The sequence below is a fragment of the Ceratotherium simum genome, chromosome 38 (assembly GCF_057802395.1).
Source record: "Ceratotherium simum simum isolate JZ-2026a chromosome 38, ASM5780239v1, whole genome shotgun sequence".
Lineage (NCBI taxonomy): Eukaryota > Metazoa > Chordata > Mammalia > Perissodactyla > Rhinocerotidae > Ceratotherium > Ceratotherium simum.
The window spans coordinates 23979749-23999685 of record NC_141937.1 but is presented as its reverse complement, the minus strand read 5'-3'; the positions used below and the strand labels follow the sequence as shown (position 1 = coordinate 23999685).

Sequence of the window (19937 nt, the reverse complement as noted above, 5' to 3'; positions counted from 1 at the left end):
TCCTCTTCCATGCCCTGGGAACACCCGGTAGAATGAAGAAGCTGTTGGTCCCCTGGGTTGGTCCAATCCCTGCATCCGGGATCTCTTCATCCTGTTCTTCCTGCCTGCTCAGGAAACGTACAATATTGCTGTCATTTCAACTGTCTTCTCTCAATCATCGCTTAAAAATACTCAGTTCTCCCTCAGTAGATTAAAAATATAAATACCCTGATTGGGTCCACATACCCCTGTCAGCTTCCACTCGGTAGCTCTCTTGTTCTTCACAAACTTCTAACAGGGTTGTTTGTACATTGTTTCACCCTCCACTTACTTCTTAACCCTCTCCAATATGTCTTCCACTCCCACTTTTCACCATTGCCTAATGACTTCCACATCACAAAATCCAACAGAGAACTTGGTGTTCTCATCATATTCCAACCCTCACTATTTGACATGGGCTCTCTCTCTGATTCTTGAAACAGTCTCTTCCTTGGACTTCAATAGCAACATGCTCTGCTGGATTTCTTCTTGCATCCCTTAGCCTCCTCTGCCAGCTCATCATTTTGTACCTAGCTCTCAGATGTTTAGCTTCTTGAAGGCTCAGTCTCAAGCTCCTCATCTTCTCACTCTCTGCTGTCTTCTCGGGAATATCATCCATAGTTTAATTTCACAGGCATTTCTCAGTGATTCTCAAAGGTATATCACCAGCCTCAAACCTCTGACATGAAAAGTCCAACTGATTTTCTTAAAAGGCATCTCATATTCAATGTGGTCAAAATCATTTTGTGATCTCTCCACATGAAGTCATTCCTCTTTTAGTATTTCCCATCTCAATTAAAGGTACCACACTTTTCACTTTTTAAATATCTCTCAAATCATTCTCCTTATTTGCAACTCCACCATGACTACCCTACTACCCTACTCCGAGCTACCATCATCTCTGACACGAGCTGATGTGACAGTCTCCAAACTGTTTTTTCTATATCCACTCATGTAACTGAGCTTCCCAAGGTCCCTGACCCCACTCCCACCCCAAGGTCTCTTCTTTTCACAGAACCAGAATATCCTTTGAAAATGTGAATTAGATCATGACTCTATTCTTAACTCTTCATTAGCTGTCAATTGCTCTTAGGATAAAGATCAATAATCTTAACATGACCTAGAAGATTTGATACGATCATTCTCCTACCTACTTTTCCAGGCTCTTCTCAAGTCACTTTATTCCTCACATCTTCTCTAGCTAAACACATCTTCTACCTTGTCATTCCTCCTGCTGCCTCATAACCTTTATATCTGCTATTTCCTCTACTTAGAATGCTCGTCCTTCCCCAGTCCTGCAACTTTCTCTAGATATCCCTCTTATCTTTGCAAATACAGTTCAAAATTCCTTAGGGAATTCTTCCCTGATGTCCCAGACTAGGTGCCCTATATGAACTCCCATAGTTTCATATATTTCCCTTCAAGGCTCATGTCTTAGTATATGGTTATGATTTTTTTAATTAATGTTAGACTCTCTCACTAGATATAAGCTCTAGGAGGTGAGTTCCACATCTGATTTTGTTTACCAAGTTATCACTAATTCCTGGAACACTTATCGGTATTCTACTAAGCAAGTAGTATATTTGAATGGATCGATGGATGTTAATTTCTGATACACGAGAAAGGGCTTCTAGGTTCAGATTAATTTGGGATATATTGGATAAAACAAATTTGTTTAGGCTTCTTTTTTCACTTTTATAAATTAATGCACATTAGGTCATTTCAAGAAGGGCAGATATCACTCACTTGATTTTAGTGTATTTTTGAGGAAGATTTACAGCAAAAATTTCTGTACAGTATACTGTGGGAAATGCTGGTAGATAAGATCTTGATAAAGAATAGTTCAGACAATATATCAATTTTTTATAAAACACAAATATTTGAAAGATCATTATAGATGCTATCAAGGTATACAAAAAAGCTTAGTATTGTCTAGTGTATTTAGTTCTACTTTACTATACAAGCATTATTGTTCATATGTATAGCTATATGAAATACTTTAGAAAATATAAATTAAATAATTATTCAATATATTCCCCACTTTAAGAAGAGAAATAATGCTACACTTTGTAAAATAACTTGAAATTTTTTTTCAAATTTGGACTTCTACCTTACAATAAATGGTTAGCAAATCATAATTTAATCTGTGTCCATTTCATATTTTCTGAAACAAACAGCATAACATTTCTCCTCTGCTATTTTGATCTATTCTACTCTACATATAACATATAAGAAAGATGTGATTGATGGAAATTGAAAACTTAATGTCTCCTTATATATTAATACTATATTAATTTAGTATCATCAAAATAGATAACTGCCTTTGATTTTTAAAGGGAGTAAAATATGGAATATAATTAACATTAGTAAACACTATTATAAATTCTAAAATCTTAGAAAGGAAGGATCTCAATTATTTGCACAACACCTAATAAATGATAATGAAAATAAAGAATCATTAAATTCAGCAATGATTGTAAAGTGTTTATATACAACATCCATATTGAATAACATTGTGATATAAAATGTCTTACTCTTTGGAACTTTGTCACTTTTTTCAGGTGCCTTTAGTGTTGTTGTTGAACTTTCAGATCTGAATTCTTTGCCATCTTTCACTTCTTTCCCTGATTCTTTTAATTTGGTATCTATCACTGTTATTTTGCTTTCAGAGCTGGATTCATCTGACAGCTTAAATTCAGGTAATATTTCTTTCAAGAGCTCCCAAACTTTGTCCATATATCCTGGGCTTAGATAAAACACAACAACATTAAGCTTCCAAATTAAGCTTTTTACTCCACATCAAGCAATTACCTACAGAAAAAATCAACTTGCTATTTCACAAGACTAATTCCAATAGTTACTTCAAATTTTAGTTAAAAACGCCATTAGGCATTCAATCATTCAACGAGGTTTGATTGAGTGCCTGCTGTGTGCTGGGCTTTCCTGATGCAAAGAGGCTAGACATGCAGTTCTAGTTCAAGATGGCGACATGGGGAGATCCTGAACTCCCCAATTCCCTTGGACACACCAAATCTACAGCTACATACAGAAAAATTTCCTCTGAGAAAAAACAAAAACTAGGTGAGCAGCTCCTATACATCTAGAGAAAAAACCCACTTAGATGCAGGTAAGAGAGGCTAAGATACAGTGTTGCCACAAACCCCACTCCCATCATGGTGACCAGGAATTGGAGGAAACTCACAGCCCTGAGCTTCTCCCTGAAGAGCAAAGGGTTTGAAGCTCACATGTGGCACCTCAACCTGCACTTAACAGATGAGCCTCAAAAATGATGCCTAGCTTTGGAAGCCCACAGAGCTTGCATCCACAAGACCCATGAGGCTATAGCAAACTCAGAGTTCTTATAAGGATCACACAACTCACCCACCCCAGGGCCCAGTGCAGAGGCAGCATCCAAAGGTTGTGAAAGAGGTTATTTGCTTATCTTAAAACATTGGTCTGAGGGGCTGGCTACTAATTAAACACACATCTAAGGGACAACTGTAATCTCTTTAGAGGCCTTGGAGGGTGGGCACTATCTTCATGTTCTCCCTCTGCCATTCTCTGGAGGGCCAGTATCTCTTGGAGGTGAGCTTGTGTACACATCTGGTGCCCTAGGTTTTACATCTGGTGCCCTGATTTTTGCAGCTGCCACCCAGGAGATGCCTCTTGACCAAATGGCTCTAGTGGTCAGCAGGGCTTGCACTCATGGGTCCTGCAGGACAGTTATAAACAAGAGACATGGTTCTTAACCAGCTCCCCACCACTCCCGCCAGGGCATGGTGCAGAGATGGCAGACGGAAAGGTACCCTTATTCTTTCTGTGAAAGAGGTCTATTAGCTTATCTTCACAGCTGTGGCCTGAGGGGCAGACTTCTAATTAAATGTACATCTAGGAGCCAACTACAATCCTCTTCGGTGGGTGCCATTTTTGTGCTCTTCCTTGTCAGTGCCTCCAAGAAAGGAGGTTGTGTAACCATCTGGTGCCCCACTTTTGTGTCTACAGCCCAGAGAACACACCCCTTGAAAGCATGGCTCTGATGGCCAGTGGGGTTTGAGTTCACTGGTTCAATGGGATGGTAGCAAAGAAAGACAAAGTTCTTTTTTTTGTTTTCTTTGGCGAGGAAGATTAGCCCTGAGCTAACATCTGTTGCCAATCCTCCTCTTTTTGGTGAGGAAGATTGACTCTGGGCTAACATCCGTGCCCATCTTCCTCTACTTTATATATGGGACGCCTGCCACAGCACGGCTTGATAAGCAGTGCGTAGGTCCACGCCCAGGATCCAAACCTGCAAACCCCAGGCCACTGAAGCGGAGCATGTGAACTTAACCACTACACCACTGGGCCGGCCCCAGAAAGACACAGTTCTTAACTGAATATCATCCCAGGGCTTAGCACAGAGGGAGCAGACAGAAATGCCCATCTCTTAGTCTTCCTCTGAAAGAAGTCAATTTGCACACTTTAAAAACTGTTGCCTGGAGGTCTAGCTTCCAATCAGCCTGAGTCTAGGTGCTGATTGAGCTCTTCCCCTTTGGGACACTGACAGGTCTTGGCCCACCTTCGATCACTGGGAGCCACTAAAAATATAGTAGGCTGCTTTGACCATCACACAGGTTTAAGAGACAACCAAGAGCTAGGGCAGGGTTGAACAATAAGGTTCATCTCCTATAGGAGGCCACTTCTTCAAGAGTGGCAGAGGTGGCTGTTTTATCTAATGCATAGAAATCAATACAGAAAGTCAAGGAAAATGATGAAACAAAGGAATATATTCCAAACAAAAGAACAAGACAAAACCTCAGAAAAATACCTTAATGATATGGAGATAAGTTATTTACCTGATAAAGAGTTCAAAATCGTGGTCATAGAGATGCACACCAAGCTTAGGAGAAGAGTCGACAAACAAAGTGAGATTTTAACAAAGAGACAGAAAATATAAGAAAGTACCAAATAAAGTAACAGAGCTGAAGGGTGTAATTAATAAAGTGAAAAATATAATAGAGGGGTTCAACAGCAGACTAGGTGAAGTAGAATAAAGGATCAGTGAACTTGAAGACAGGGCAGTGGAACTCACCTGATCAGAGTAGCAAAAAGAAAAAAAGAATGGAAAAGAGTGAAGATAGCTTAAGGGACTTATAAGGGACTTCACATTATAGGGGTCCCAGAAAGAGAAAAGAGAGGAAAAAAAGGGAAGAAAACTTATCTGAAGAAATAATAGCTGAAAACTTCCCTAACCTGGGGAAGAAAACAGACATTTAGATCCAGGAATCCCAGAGATTTCAAACAAGATGAACCCAAAGAGACCCATATCAAGACATATTAAGATTAAAACATCAAAAGGTAAAGCAAAAAGAGAATCTTAAAATCAATAAGAGAAAAATAACTTGTTAAGTACAAGGGAACCCTCATAAGACTAACAGCAGATTTTTCAGCAGCAACTTACAAGCCAGAAGGGAGTGGCACAGTATAGTCAAAGTGCTGAAAGAAAAAACTGCCAACCAAAAATACTCTACCAGACAAGCTGTCCTTCAGAATTGAAGGGCAGGTAAAGAGTTTTCCAGACAAGCAAAAGCTAAAGGAGTTCATCACCATTAGATTAACCTTAAAAGAAATGCTAAAGTAAGAGCCAGCCCAGTGGCATAGTGGTTAGGCTCACACACTTTGCTTTGGCAGCCTGGGGTTCACAGGTTTGGATCCTGGGCACGAACCTGTGGACCATGCATCAGGCCATGCTGTGGCAGTGTCCCCATATGCAAAACGGAAGAAGATGGGCATAGATGTTAGCTCAGGGCTGATCTTCCTCAACAAAAAGAGGAAGATTGGCAACAGATGTTAGCTTAGGGCCAATCTTCCTCACCAAAAAAAAAAAAAGAAAGAAAGAAATGTTAAAGGAACTTGCTTAAGCTGAAACAAAATAGCATTAATTAGTATCAGGAAAACATATAAAAGTATCAATCTCCCTGGTAAAAGTAAATATATAGTAAAATTTGGAATAATGTAACATTGTAAATGTGGTGAGTTAATCACTTATATAGCTAGTATGAAAGTTAAAGGACAAAAGTAGTAAAAATAACTATAACTACAATATTTGTTAATGGATACACGAGATAAAAATAAGTAAATTGTAAAATCAAAAACAAAATGTTGGGCGGAAGTAAAAATGTAGTGCTTTAGAATGAATTCAAACTTAAGTTGTTATCAACCTTAAATACATTGTTATAAATAGAAGTTGTTTTGTATAAGCCTCAAGGTAACCACAAAGCAAAACCTATGGTAGATACACAGAAGATAAAGAGAAAGGAATCTCAGCACATCACTATAGAAAAATAATCAAATCACAAAGGAAGAGATCAGGAGAAGAAGAAACGAACAAAAGAAGTACAAAACAACTAGAAAACCATGAACAGGGCCGGCCCCGTGGCTTAGCAGTTAAGTGCGCGCGCTCCATACTGGCGGCCCAGGTTCAGATCCCGGGCACGCACCAATGCACCTCTTCTCTGGCCATGCTGAGGCCATGTCCCACATACAGCAACTAGAAGGATGTGCAACTATGACATACAACTATCTACTGGGGCTTTAGGGAGAAAAAGGGGGAGGATTGGCAATAGATGTTAGCTCAGAGCTGGTCTTCCTCAGCAAAAAGAGGAGGATTAGCATGGATGTTAGCTCAAGGCTGATCTTCCTCACAAAAAAAAAAAAGAAAAAGAAAACAATGAACAAAATGGCAGTAAGTACACACCTATCTATAATTACCTTAAATCTAATGGACTAAATTCTCTAATCAAAAGACACAGAGTGGCTGAAAAGATTAAAAAAAAACAAAAACAAGACCCATATATATGTTGCCTAAAAGAGACTCACTTCAGATGTAGGCACAGACTGAAAGTGAAGAAATGTAAAAAGATATTTCATGCATTGGAAAGCAAAAGAAAGTTGGAGTAGTTATATCAGACAAAAGAGGCTTTAAGACAAAGACTGTAATAAGAGACAAAGAAGGTCATTATATGATGATAAAGGGGTCAATCCAACAAGAGAATATATTTGTAAATGTAAATATTTATATGCCCAACATAGGAGCACCTAAATATCTAGAGCAAATATTAACAGAACTGAAGTGAGAAATAGACATCAACACAATAATAGCAGGGGACTCTAATAGCCCATTTTAACAAATGGATAGATCATCCAGACAGAAAATCAATAAGGAAACAACGGCCTTGAATGACACATTAGACCAGATGGACTTAACAGACATACAGAACATTCTATCCAAAAGCAACAGAATATACATCTGTGGAGATTAAACAACATGCTAGTGAACAAGCAATGGGTCAACAAAGAAATCAAAAGAGAAATTAAAAAATAATCTTGAAAAACGAGAATGGTAATAAAATTACCATAATATGTGGGATGCAGCAAAAGCAGTTTCAAGAGGGAAGACATGAAGAAACAAGAAAGATCTCAAACAACCTAAGTTTACACCTGAAGGACTAGAAAAGAAGAACAACAACAAAAAAAAATTAGCAGAAAGAAGGAAATAACAAAGATAAGAGTGAAAATAAACGAAATAGAGACTAACAAGACAATAGAAAAGATCAGTGAAACTGAGAATTGTTTAACAAAATTGGCAAATCTTTAGCTAGACTTACGAAGAAAAAAAGAGAGAAGATTCAAAAAAATAAAATCTGAAATGAAAGAGATGTTAAAACTGATACCACAGAAATACAAAGGATCATAAGACAAACTACGAACAATTATACAACAAATTGGACAACCTAGAAGAAATGGATAAATTCCTAGAAACATACGATCTACCAAGACTGAATCATGAAGAAATAGAAATTCTGAACAGAATGTCTACTAGTAAAAAGATTGAATCAGTAATCAAAACACTCCCAACAAACAAAAGTCCAGGATGAGATGGCTTCACTGGTGAATTCTACAAAACATTTAAGGAATTAATACCAATCCTTCTTAAACTGTTCCCAAAAATAGAAGAGAAGGGAACACTTCCTAATTCAGGTAAGGAGGTCAGCATTACCCTGATACCAAAACCAGACAAAGACACCAAAACAAAAGAAAATCACTGGCCAAAATCCCTGATGAACATAGATGCAAGAATCCTTAACAAAATATTAGTAACCTGAATTCAACAATACATTAACAGCATCATACACCATGATCAATGAAATTTATTCTTGGAATGTGAGGATGATTCAGCATTCACAAATCAATCAATGTGATATACCACATTAACAAAATGAAGGATAAAAATCATATGATCATCTCGTTAGATGCAGAAAAAGCATTTGATAAAATTCAACACCCATTTATGATAAAAACTCTCAACAAAGTGGGTATAGAGAGAATGTATCTCATCATAATAAAGGTCATATATGACAAGCCCACAGCTAACATCATACTCAACGGTGGAGAGCTAAAATCTTTCCTCTAAGATCAGGAATAAGACAGGATGCCCCCTCTTACCACTTCCATTAAACATAGTATTGGAAGTCCTAGCCAGAGCAATTAGGCAAGAAAGAGAAATAAAGCGCATCCAAATTGGAAAGGAAGAAATAAAACTCTCACTATTTGCAGATGACATGATACTATATATAAAAAACCCTAATGTCACCACCAAAAAACTGTTAGAAACTAAGAAACAAATTTGGTAAAATTGTAAGATACAAAATCAATATACACAAATCAGTTGCATTTCTACACACTAATAATGATCTATTAGAAAGAGAAATGAAGAAAAGAATCCCATTTACAATTGTATCAAAAAGAATAAAATACCTAGGAATAAATTTAAACAAGGAGGTGAAATATTTGTACACTTAAAACTACAGGACATTGATAAAACAAATTGAAGAGGACATAAATAAATGGAAAGATATTCCATGCTCATGGATTGGAAGAATTAATATTGTTAAAATGTCCATACTACCCAAAGCCATCTACAGATTCAATGCAATCTCTATCAAAATTCCAATGGCATTTTTCACAGAAACAGAACAAACAATCCTAAAATTTGTATGGAACTACAAAAGATCCCAAATAGCCAAAGTCATCTTGAGAAAGAACAAAGCTGGAGGCATCATGCTCCCTGATTTCAAACTATAATACAAAGCTATTGTAATCAAGAGAGTATGATATTGGCATAAAAACAGACACGTAGATCAATGGAATGGAATATAGAGCCCAGAAATAAACCCACACATATACAGTCAATTAATTTATGACAAAGGAGCCAAGAATATACAATGTGGAATAGTCTCTTCAATAAATGGTGTTGGGAAAACTGGACAGCCACATGCAAAAGAATGATACTGGACCATTGTTTTATACCATACACAAAACTCTACACAAAACGATAAAAGACGTGAATGTAAGACCTGAAACCATAAAACTCCTAGAGAAAACATAGGCGGTAAGGTACTTAACATCAGTCTTGACAATGATTTTTTTTGGATTTGACACCAAATGTAAGGCAATAAAAGCAAAAATAAAGAAGAGAGACTATATCAAACTAAAAACTTCTGCACAACAAAGGAAACCATCAACACAATGAAAAAGCAACCTACTGAATGGGAGAAAATATTTGCAAATCATGTATCTGATAAGGGGTTAATATCCAAAATCTATAAAGAACTGATACAATTCAATAGCAAAAAAAAAAAAAAAAAACCCAAACAATCTGATTAATAAATGGGTAGAAGATCTGAATAGATATTTTTCCAAAGAAGACATACAGAGGGCCAAAGGTACAAAGGGACACGCAAAGGTGCTCAACATCACTAATCATCAGGGAAATGCAAACCAAAACCACAATGAGATTTCACCTTATACTATTAGAATGGCTATCATCCAAAAGATGAGAAATAAGTTTTGGCAAGAATGTGGAGAAAAGAGAACTGTTGTGCACTGTTGCAGGGATTGTAAACTGGTACAGTCACTATGGAAAACAGTGTGAAAATTCCTCAAAAAATTAAAAATAGAAATACCATATGATCTAGCAATTCCATTTCTGGGTATTTATTCAAAGGAAATTAAAACACTAATTTGAAAAGATGTATGCACTCCCATGTTCATTGCAGCATTATTTACAATAGCCAAGACGTGGAAACAACCTACGTGCCCATTGATGGATGAATGGACAAAGAAAATGTGGTGTATGAATATATATACAATGGAATATATATATATATGTATATATAATGGAATATTATTCAGCCATATAAAAGAAGTAATTTTTCCATTTCCAACAACATGGATGGACCTTGAGGGCATTATGCTAAGTAAAATGTCAGACAGAGAAAAAACAAATACCATACGATTTCACTCATATGTGGAATCTAAAAACAAACAAACACAAAAAATATGAACTGATAGATTCAGAGAACAGTTCGTGGTCACCAGAGGCAAGGGTTGAGGGTGGTGGTGAGTGAAATGGGTGAACGGGGTCAAAACGTACAAACTTCTAGTTATAAAATATGTCCTGGGGATGTAATGTACAACATGGTGACTCTAGTTAATAATATTGTATTATATCTTTGAAAGTTGCTAAGAGAGTAGATCTTAAAAGTTTTCATCACAAGAAAACAACATTTGCAACCATGTGTGGTGATGGATGTTAACTAGACCTATTGTGGTGATCATTTTGCAGTATATACATATATCGAATCATTATGTTGTATACCTGAAACTCATATAACATTATATGACAATTATATCTCATTAATAAATAAATAAACAAACAGATCAAACACATGGCCCTAATCTCAAGGATCAGTCTGGGAGGGGAGATGGCATGTTACAACCATGACAGGGAAAGAATATGTATTTGAGAATCTCTTAAGTGTCAGGCACTTTCCTACACATTATCATTTGTGTAATAGGTCTTTATCTTACTTTGCTTCTCTGTGGAATTTAACGATATTGTTACTCTCTCTTTAAACTCTTTCCTGAGGCTTCCAAAACATCACCCTTTTCCGGTTTCTGTTTGTTGTTATAGAAATTACTTGCAGACCCCTTTGAACACTCCCCTCCCTCTGCTCAACGTTGGCAAGTTAGGGTTGCTTCCCCAGAGCACTCCTTTTTAATGCTCTTGCCATCTTATATACCCTTTCCTCAGTGAGCAACCACAGACACCTTTTGAGTTCACCAGTACTGGGATATAACCCTCGAATTATTAGCTCCGGCTCAAAACTCTCTCCAGATACCCAGGCCCATGTATACATCGCCTAACAGACACCTGTCCAAAAACAATCAATCAAGCAATAAACAAACATCTTGCCACTACCTTCTACTTAGCAGTCAACTTAGAAAATTGAGGATGACCAAGTCTCTCTCCTTGAGACACTCGTCAAGTAAAACTCTATGTCCCTTTGATCCTATCTCCTCTTAGTGCAGTAGATTACCTTTTCTCCATTCTTATCAGCACCTCCTCTGTAGAAGCCCTTGCCAAACCTGTCCGCAATACCGCACAAACCAGTCCTCCTGCTTCAGTCCTGCCATCTGCTCTACTGCTCCCAGTGAGTTTCCAAAATCACAAGACTGTTAAGATAAGATTGTCTCCCTGTCTGAAATCCGTCAATGACATTCTATCACTGTGAGGAAGTTGTGAAAATTCCTTAACGCGGCCTAAAAGGCCTTTGTCTACGCGGCTCCTGCTTACCCCTGCACCCTACACTCGTCCCTCCTCCAGAATCCAGCAGCACACAATCTAGTCATGTAGAATCATGCATGCTTCTGCGAGTACACCCTGCTCTCTTCCCCTTCCACGCTAAGAGAATTCTTATTCTCTGAGTTGGCTTCCCTACCCCAATCAGCTGCTTTAGTTTCAACTAATCCCTTGAGGGCAGTTCAAGCATTACTTTCTGGGGGAATTAAACTATATATTCTTGCTCTAAGCTCCCAAAGAATCTTTTACACACTTCTAGAATAGTCTTTTAAAATACTTTTCAAATTACTCAATCAACAAAGATTTATTGAGAACATACTGTACTCCAGCCATTCAGTGTCATCATTCTAAGGCACAGAAAGCACAACATTGAGCAAGACAAAAAAGGGCCCCTACTCTCATGCACTTTACCATCCCGGTGGATGGATATGACAGAGAGAGAGAGAGAGGGAGAGAGAGAGATTATAACAGGCAGCGATAACTTCCATGAAGAAAATGAAATAATGGACAATGGAATATGGCATAACTTGGGGAAGGAATAACTTAGATTGGACGGTCAGGAACGCCTGTCTGAGGAGTTGATATTTAAGTTTGGTGAGACCTAAATATTATGACATACCCAGCCAAGTAAATATCTGATGAAAGATCATTCCAGGCATAATAAAAAAAGAACCGCTTATGTAAAGACCCTAAGAGACAATGAGTTTAGTATGCTTGAGAAACAGAACGAAGATGTAGGCCGCCAGGGAGTGGTTGCCAAGACAAAGATGAGGTCAGGGATAAGGGTGGAGGTTGTGCAAGAGTCAGACGGTGCAGATCCCTAAGGCACAGCGTGAAGATTTAAAAATGTCCTTCAAGTGTTATGGTTAACCCCTGAAAGGTTTCAAGCAAGGCAAGCAATATGATCTGATTTATGTACTAAAAAAATTATTCTGATTGCCAAATGGAGAATTAACCAGAGGAGGGTACATGAGACACAAGAGGACCAGTCGTGAAGTTATTGCATTAGTGTCTTGAGCAGTGATGGTGAGTTGATCTAAGATGGTAATAATAGAGATGCAGAAAAATGAATATATTCAGAACGAGTGGAGGAGATACTACTGACAAAGATCAGTCAGGGAGTGTATGTGAGAGGTGAGGAAAATGAGCAATCAAAAATGACCCCTAGAAGGGCTGGCCTGATGGCGTAGTGGTTAAGTTTGGCACACTCTGCTTTGGCCTCCCAGGTTCACGGGTTTGGATCCCAGGCGTGGACAAACACCACTCATCAAGCCATGCTGTGGCAGCATCCCACATACAAAATGGAGGAAGGTGGGCACAGATGTTAGCCCAGGGACCATCTTCCTCAAGTAAAAAGAGGAAGTTTGACAACAGGTATTAGCTCAGAGCCCATCTTCCTCACCAGAAAAAAAAAAAAAAAATGACTCCTAGAGTCAGCCCTGATGGCCTAGTGGTTAAAGTTTGGCGTTTTCACTGCTTTAGCAGACAGGGTTCATTTCCTGGTCATGGAACCACACCACCCATCTGTCAGTAGCCATGCTGTGGTGGTGGCTCACACAGAAGAACTAGAAGGACTTACAACTAGGATAGATAACCACGCACTGGGGCTTTGGGGAAAGAAAAAAAAAGAGGAAGATTGGCAACAGGTGCTAGCTGAGGACAAATCCTTCCCAGCAGAAAAAAAAAAAAAAAAGAAGAGGATTACTGAAAAAAAAAAAAGACTCCTCTTTTTTTCAGCTTGAGTAACTGGGTGAACAATGGTGTAATGTACTGAGATGAGGCACTCTAAGAAAGGTACAAGTTTAAGAGGTTGAGAATCTGGAGTTTTTTTCTGGATATTTACAGTTTGAGATAAATTTTTGACACCCACACAGCTGTGTAATTTAAGCAGTGGTGTATAAATACAGTATAGACTGCAGGAAAAGATGAGCAGGCATGGCCATGTAATCTTGAAAGTCATTGTCCAATAGATTGTTATTTAAGGTCATGGGACAGGAAGGAGCCCTGTTATACACCAGCATTCAGTGGTTGTGCAGGGGTTGAGGAAACATCCGAGTAGGCTGAGAAAGAGCAGCAAATAAGAGAAGAGAAACACCTCGAGAGTGTGTTGTTGTGGAAGACAGTGAGTTAAGTGTTGCAAAAGGAAACAGTTGTTGGTCAAATACTGGGATGCCAAGAAAATGAAGCAAGAAAGTGACCATTGGATTTTCAGTGTTAAGGTCTTTGTTGACCTTAAGAACAGCTGTTTCACTGGTGTGGTGGAGAAGGAAGCACCGAGTCAGGCAAGGAGCTACTGGGAGGTGAGGAGATAAAAACAGTGTGTATAGACCACTCACTCATTAAGATTTTCTTTGAAGGAAAAAATCAAAGTGAACTGGTAACTTAAAAATAATAATCAGTTTCCTCGTGCATCTGTGACTTGCCTGAGTGCCTGAACAGCCTCCTATTCATGGTTGGATCTCCAGTGCCTAGCAGATAGCGAGCATTCAGTATATTTTATTTTTGCATTTAACCCCACAACAGCTCTGCAACACAGGCATTACAATTCTAATTGCAGTTTACGAGGTTGTAAATTTTATGCAGTCACACAACTAGCAAATGATCGAGTCAGGATTCAAACAGATCTTTCTGAATTCAAAACCTATTTTTGTTTTTTTCCCCACCTAGAATATAAAAAACGTTATGCTATGAAAGAAATATTCAGATATCACAGAATGACACCCTATAAGTTCTTGGATAGTTAAGCTTAAGTATGGGGTGGTGGAGTGCTATATTCACAAATGAACTATATATACCAAGATCAGAGAAGTTTGCCGAGAAAAGAGTCATCTCTTCATTTGAAATTGTCAGGCTTCTAATGTCCACACAGACATGTCATTGACTGTATTTCTATTGTAATATGGAGAGTTAGAAGGTTTTTTTTTTTCCTTCAAATGGTAAAACTATACTAATTGCAGGCAAACATAAGAGGCAAGGTCCACGAGAGCAAACAGAGCACTCTCTCTCTTTGGTATTCCTATGGAAGAGTGGGAGGGAAGGAGTTTGTTGGAAATGCCACAAAACACTTTTCACCCTGATTTTCATATGGAAAAAAATCAGTAGTCAATGGAAGTTTGAAACTGTTAATATTCCAATTCTTCTTGACCTCTGTAAAACCGTGAATACTCTAATTCTCCTTGACCTCTGTAAAGCCGTGACCACAACTGGCCAAGCCCATCGGGGCTTTCTCTGAACACTCTAACCCTTTATTTATGTATTTATTTATTTGTTTGTTTGTTTATTTATTTATTTTTCCCCCAAAGCCCCAGTAGATAGTTGTATGTCACAGTTGCACATCCTTCTAGTTGCTGTATGTGGGACGCGGCCTCAACATGGTCGGTGTGCGCCCGGGGTCCGAACCGGGCTGCCAGTAGCGGAGCGTGTGCACTTAACCGCTAAGCCACGGGGCCGGCCCTCTAACCCTTCTTAGTAACAGAAACATCCCAACCCTGAACATACCATGGCTTTGATTATATTGTTCTCCTGCCTTCAACGGCCCCTCCTTCCTTTCCTTCAAATCACACCCAGCGAAGAGTAAAGGCTCAGATCAAGTCAGAACTTTCTCCACGAAGCGATGTCTGACCCCTGCCTGCACCCTTGGCAGATGGTGATTGCTCCCATATTTCAACTTAAACATTTCTGGACAATCATTTGTATATTGTTTCATGATACTCTTTTCATTTAAAATGACATATATATATACACACATGCAAGTTAACTTTGTAATTTTATAGTATAATTGTAATTTAAATTTATATGAATAATGTGGCAGAATGTTCACAAGGAAAAGTCCTACAAATCATGCCATAGACCAAAGATAGTAGCTTTTACTTTGTAGTTGTATTTAGAAGAAAACTGATAAATTTGAATGTCTGTGTCAGTCTCTCTTATTCTTCTTTAGACTTTTTCCTGTCTCCAAAGGTCCATCACTAACTACCATACATATTTCTAGATAACATTAAATAACCTAACAAAAGTCATTAGAGAAGGGAAACTTTCACTAATTATGTCTCACCTTACACTAGCTACTTTTTCTGACACTCTCACCTATTCCCTTAATCTTCAGAACAACCCAAGACTATAGATCACTTTATCCCTCTAATATATGAAGAAACTGGGGCCCAGAGAAATTACATGACTTGCAAAATTCACTCACTTTGAAATGGAAAGTATAAGAATGTAAGTATAGCTATACTTTTGGCTCCAAAGCTCAAGCCTTTTCCCCTTACATCATTTTCTTAGGCATTTCATAAGCAAACATAAATTCATGCAAATTGGACATCTAAAATCCTTCAAAATTTTATTATTAATTATTAAAGTGGTCTACTTATAATTATGAAAGTATATGAACACCATTCTCAACTTCTATGTATGATTCACTGTATGATTCTAGCAAGAGACAATTCACAATTGTTAATTTACTGATTCTCGGGCTGGACCCGTGGCTTAGCGGTTACGTGCTCGCGCTCCGTTACTGGCGGCCCGGGTTCGGATCCCAGGCGCACACCGATGCACCCTTCTCTGGCCATGCTGAGGCCGAGTCCCACATACTGCAACTAGAAGGATGTGCAACTATGACATACAACCATCTACTGGGGCTTCGGGGAAAAAGAGGAGGAGGATTGGCAATAGATGTTAGCTCAGAGCCAGTCTTCCTCAGCAAAAAAAAAAAAAGAGGAGGATTAGCATGGATGTTAGCTCAGGGCTGATCTTCCTCACACACAAAAAAAGTTTACTGATTTTCTAGTTGTGAATTATTGTCCTCTCCTGTTTCTTTACCATTCTCTGCCAGACTTCTGATCATTTTATGTCTCTGGTATCTTTATTGACTTTTATCCCTTTATTGTGCAGGGAAAATTAAGGCAAAATTGTAAGCATTCCATCAACACTGAAGATAAAAATTTAGAAAAGTCCATACTTGTAAATCCCATTCTCTCTCTACTTCTCTCCACTAACATTGTCTCTATTATGTCAGGAAATATTCTCTTCTCTTAGATATCAGAAAAGGATTTTCCATGAGATCTACCAGGTGCCATCTGGACCTTTCCCTAAGATAAAAAGACAAGATCAGCTCTCCTTCAGGAAAGTGGTCTTTTGAAGAGGATGTCTACCCTCCCATTGTTTTCCCTGCAAATATTTTTATTTGAACCAAGCAATAGCTAGTTTATCCTGCTGAAAAGATGCTTTAGATGGTAGAATCCAAGTTAATAAGGGCTATCTTCAATCTCCTCTAACATGCACCCTGGGGAATGATAGCTTTGCAACATCAACCAAAGATCAGAGATGATCCAAATTGATAACTGTACCATGGATTTGATCTCCTTGTAAAAATCAGCATCTGAATTGATATGTTCAGATCTATTGATATAATTCTTTTCTACGCACCTTAACCAGATTAATTGCCACTGGCAATGGCAATACAATCAAATTGTATGTTTATAACTTTTATGTATGAAATAAAAGTATTTGTGAATTTTTAAGTAAGCATTACATTAAATGATCTCTCTTTTTTGGACATAGATCAGCAATCTCTGTATATCTAGAATCATAGGACAGAAAGACTGTGGGCTTTGGATCCAGCGAGACTTAGATTCAAATTCTATCTCCTCCAGGTATAATGTGCACAGTTTTGGGGAATTCAACTATTCTGAGCTTCAGTTTCCTCGTTTGTAATGACATATACCTAGCTGATGGGGTCATATGGATGATTAGATACAATAATCTTTTCTGGACTGTGGTTTTTAATCAGAAATAATATATTAAAGTGCCTAATGCCTAAGGGGTGTTTTATTATTATTAATTATTTCCTAATATGTGTGGCCAGTTAAAAGTTGCCTTTGTTTATCTATACTGAATAAATGTAATAGCTGTATAAGTATAAAGGGACAGCTGTAAATATTTTACCATAATAAATAATTAACATTGTTTTAATACTTATAATTCAGATATTTAAGAATTAAATTCACAGTACATATAAGGAAACAGAATTTATCCTGAAATTCTCAAGGAATTTTATATAATACTGTAAAATATTATTCTCCCAAACATTTTGTAAAATGTGACCTTTCTTGAAATTTTTTTAAAGACTAAGAACATTTTAGTTAAAGAAACCTTAGTGGGGAAGAAACAAGAAAATATAAAGCAACTTAAAGATCAAACCTACTGGAGAGAAATGACTTCTGGTAACCACCCTGTGAGTGCGTGAAGAACTGTAAACTCTCCCAGTTCTCTCCTCTCTGCTGCATGGATGCTAAAAAAGCAAAGACACAGTAGTGCAGTTAATAAAATTTGAAAACACAGAGAGGCATGTAAGGAATAGGAATCTCTAATAAAAAGCCATGTAATCACAAAGGTAGGGGTCCTGTTGGTTATACATTATAGTACAAGAAATACTATTCCAACAGCCAGATCACTTGTTTTGTTAAAGCACTTAGATCCAATGATGAAATCCATGTCTATTTACAAAACATGCGTATAGCCTTTATTTTAAAAATATGTAAATTAATATTGATGTCATACATAAAACATATTCATACATATTGTATACTATAAAATATGTAAATACAGATAATATATATTTTATGTATTCAATATACTATCGCGTTGTTCTTTTAAAAATAGAACAGGGTCTTTCATATTTCTGACTTCAGTAATTATTCTAAGATGGCTATGAGGCTGTCTTAGCCCTCAGCTAACATCTGTTGCCAATCCTCCTCTTCATGCTGAGGAAGATTGGCCCTGGGTTAACATCTGTCCCCATATTCTTCTTCTTTATATGGGATGCCGCCACAGCATGCTTGATGAGCGGTGCATAGGTTCACTTCCACGATCTGAACCCGCGAACCCCAGGCTGCCAAAGTGGAGCGCGCGGAGTTAACCACTCAGCCACGGGGCCATCCCCCTATATACTAACTTTTTTAATGTAGAAAGTTAAAGCTCATGTAAATAATCACTATATACTATAAAATCTGAGACGAATGTATGGACAATTATAAATTATACCACATAGTGCAGATTTCCACTAGAAAGCCTGAGAAATGTCTTACATTTAGTCTGATCCTTTATTTCCAAGCTGGATTTATTTATTTCTTAAAAATAAGAATAATTCTATTACTCAAGTTGCTAGAAAGTTCTACCGACCTATAGCTTTAAGGAAGATAAAACGCCTCTCCAATTATCCAGGCCATGCATTTCATGCTTCACTGGACTTGCAGCTCTAATTCTCAGAACTCCAAGTTAGGTCTGAGAATTAGGAATATTAGGAATCTTATTTTCTTTCAAAATCAACAAACATAGTTGTCACCAGTGTGAATACTTAGCAATATTCAGCTACCTAAAAAGATCTCGGCTGAGTTTTTTAGAAAGCACTGAAATTAAGGGCTGCAAGCTGGGTGAAGCAAATACCCACTAGAAAATTGAGGGTTGGTAAGAGAAAAGAGAGATGAAGAGGATGGCAGCGGGAGTGGTTGTTTTTGTTGTGGAGCCTCGGGAGAGACAAAGAAAGCTGGCCAAAAGAAATCCACAAAAAGCAGACTTGGCTTCTGACTGACACTGCTATGTTTATAAAAGGGGAGAAGGCTGAGCTGTGAACAAATGGCTAAAATGGTCTGTTAAAAAACATGTGGGTGTGTTCTGTTGGAAATGAGATGCTGTGACAGGCTGCAGGGGGAGAAGTGTATCAAAATGAAGATGGGGCAGTGTATGTGAGAATTCTCCTGCAGAGCAACGATACAAAGTTGCCATGCATTTACAATTCAAGCATCCAAGGTTTTTGCATTGCTAGGGCCTGGATGGAATGACCACAAGTCTCTGTAAGTGGAAGCTGACAGATAACCATAGCAGACATGTCTCTTATATGTTGGTGCATAGGCAAGAAGGAATATGACACAAGCAGATTTCACAAGAATATTCAAGAAATATGAATAGCTTTCATCGTGAATGTATTAAAAGGGACTATGTCAACAAAAGCATCAGAGATACATTGACATCCTTCGGAACAGTTCAGGTTTTTCAAAATTAGTAAATTATTGCTGCATATACAGAACTTAAAACTTTAAGTGGATTCCAGCATACATTATTCAGTAGGTACATGAACCAATATGTCCCCCTACAAAATAACTTCTTTCTCCTATTAAGCTGAAACACTATTTACTCTGATTGACTTTCCGTTCACAGTAAGAGAGCACTGGATATAGAACAA

General features: G+C 37.9%; 1 protein-coding gene across 1 annotated transcript in view; it reads right to left on the bottom strand.

Annotated features, from left to right (window-relative positions):
- The window catches only part of ADGB (androglobin), a 174749-nt gene that overhangs the window by 106479 nt on the left and 48333 nt on the right, over window positions 1-19937 (bottom strand). The window contains exons 7-8 of the mRNA XM_087425200.1: window positions 17901-17987; window positions 2553-2764 (exon numbers count right to left, since the gene is read on the bottom strand). Coding sequence (XP_087281326.1) covers window positions 2553-2764; window positions 17901-17987 — 299 coding nt within the window. The remainder of the gene's footprint in view (window positions 1-2552; window positions 2765-17900; window positions 17988-19937) is intronic.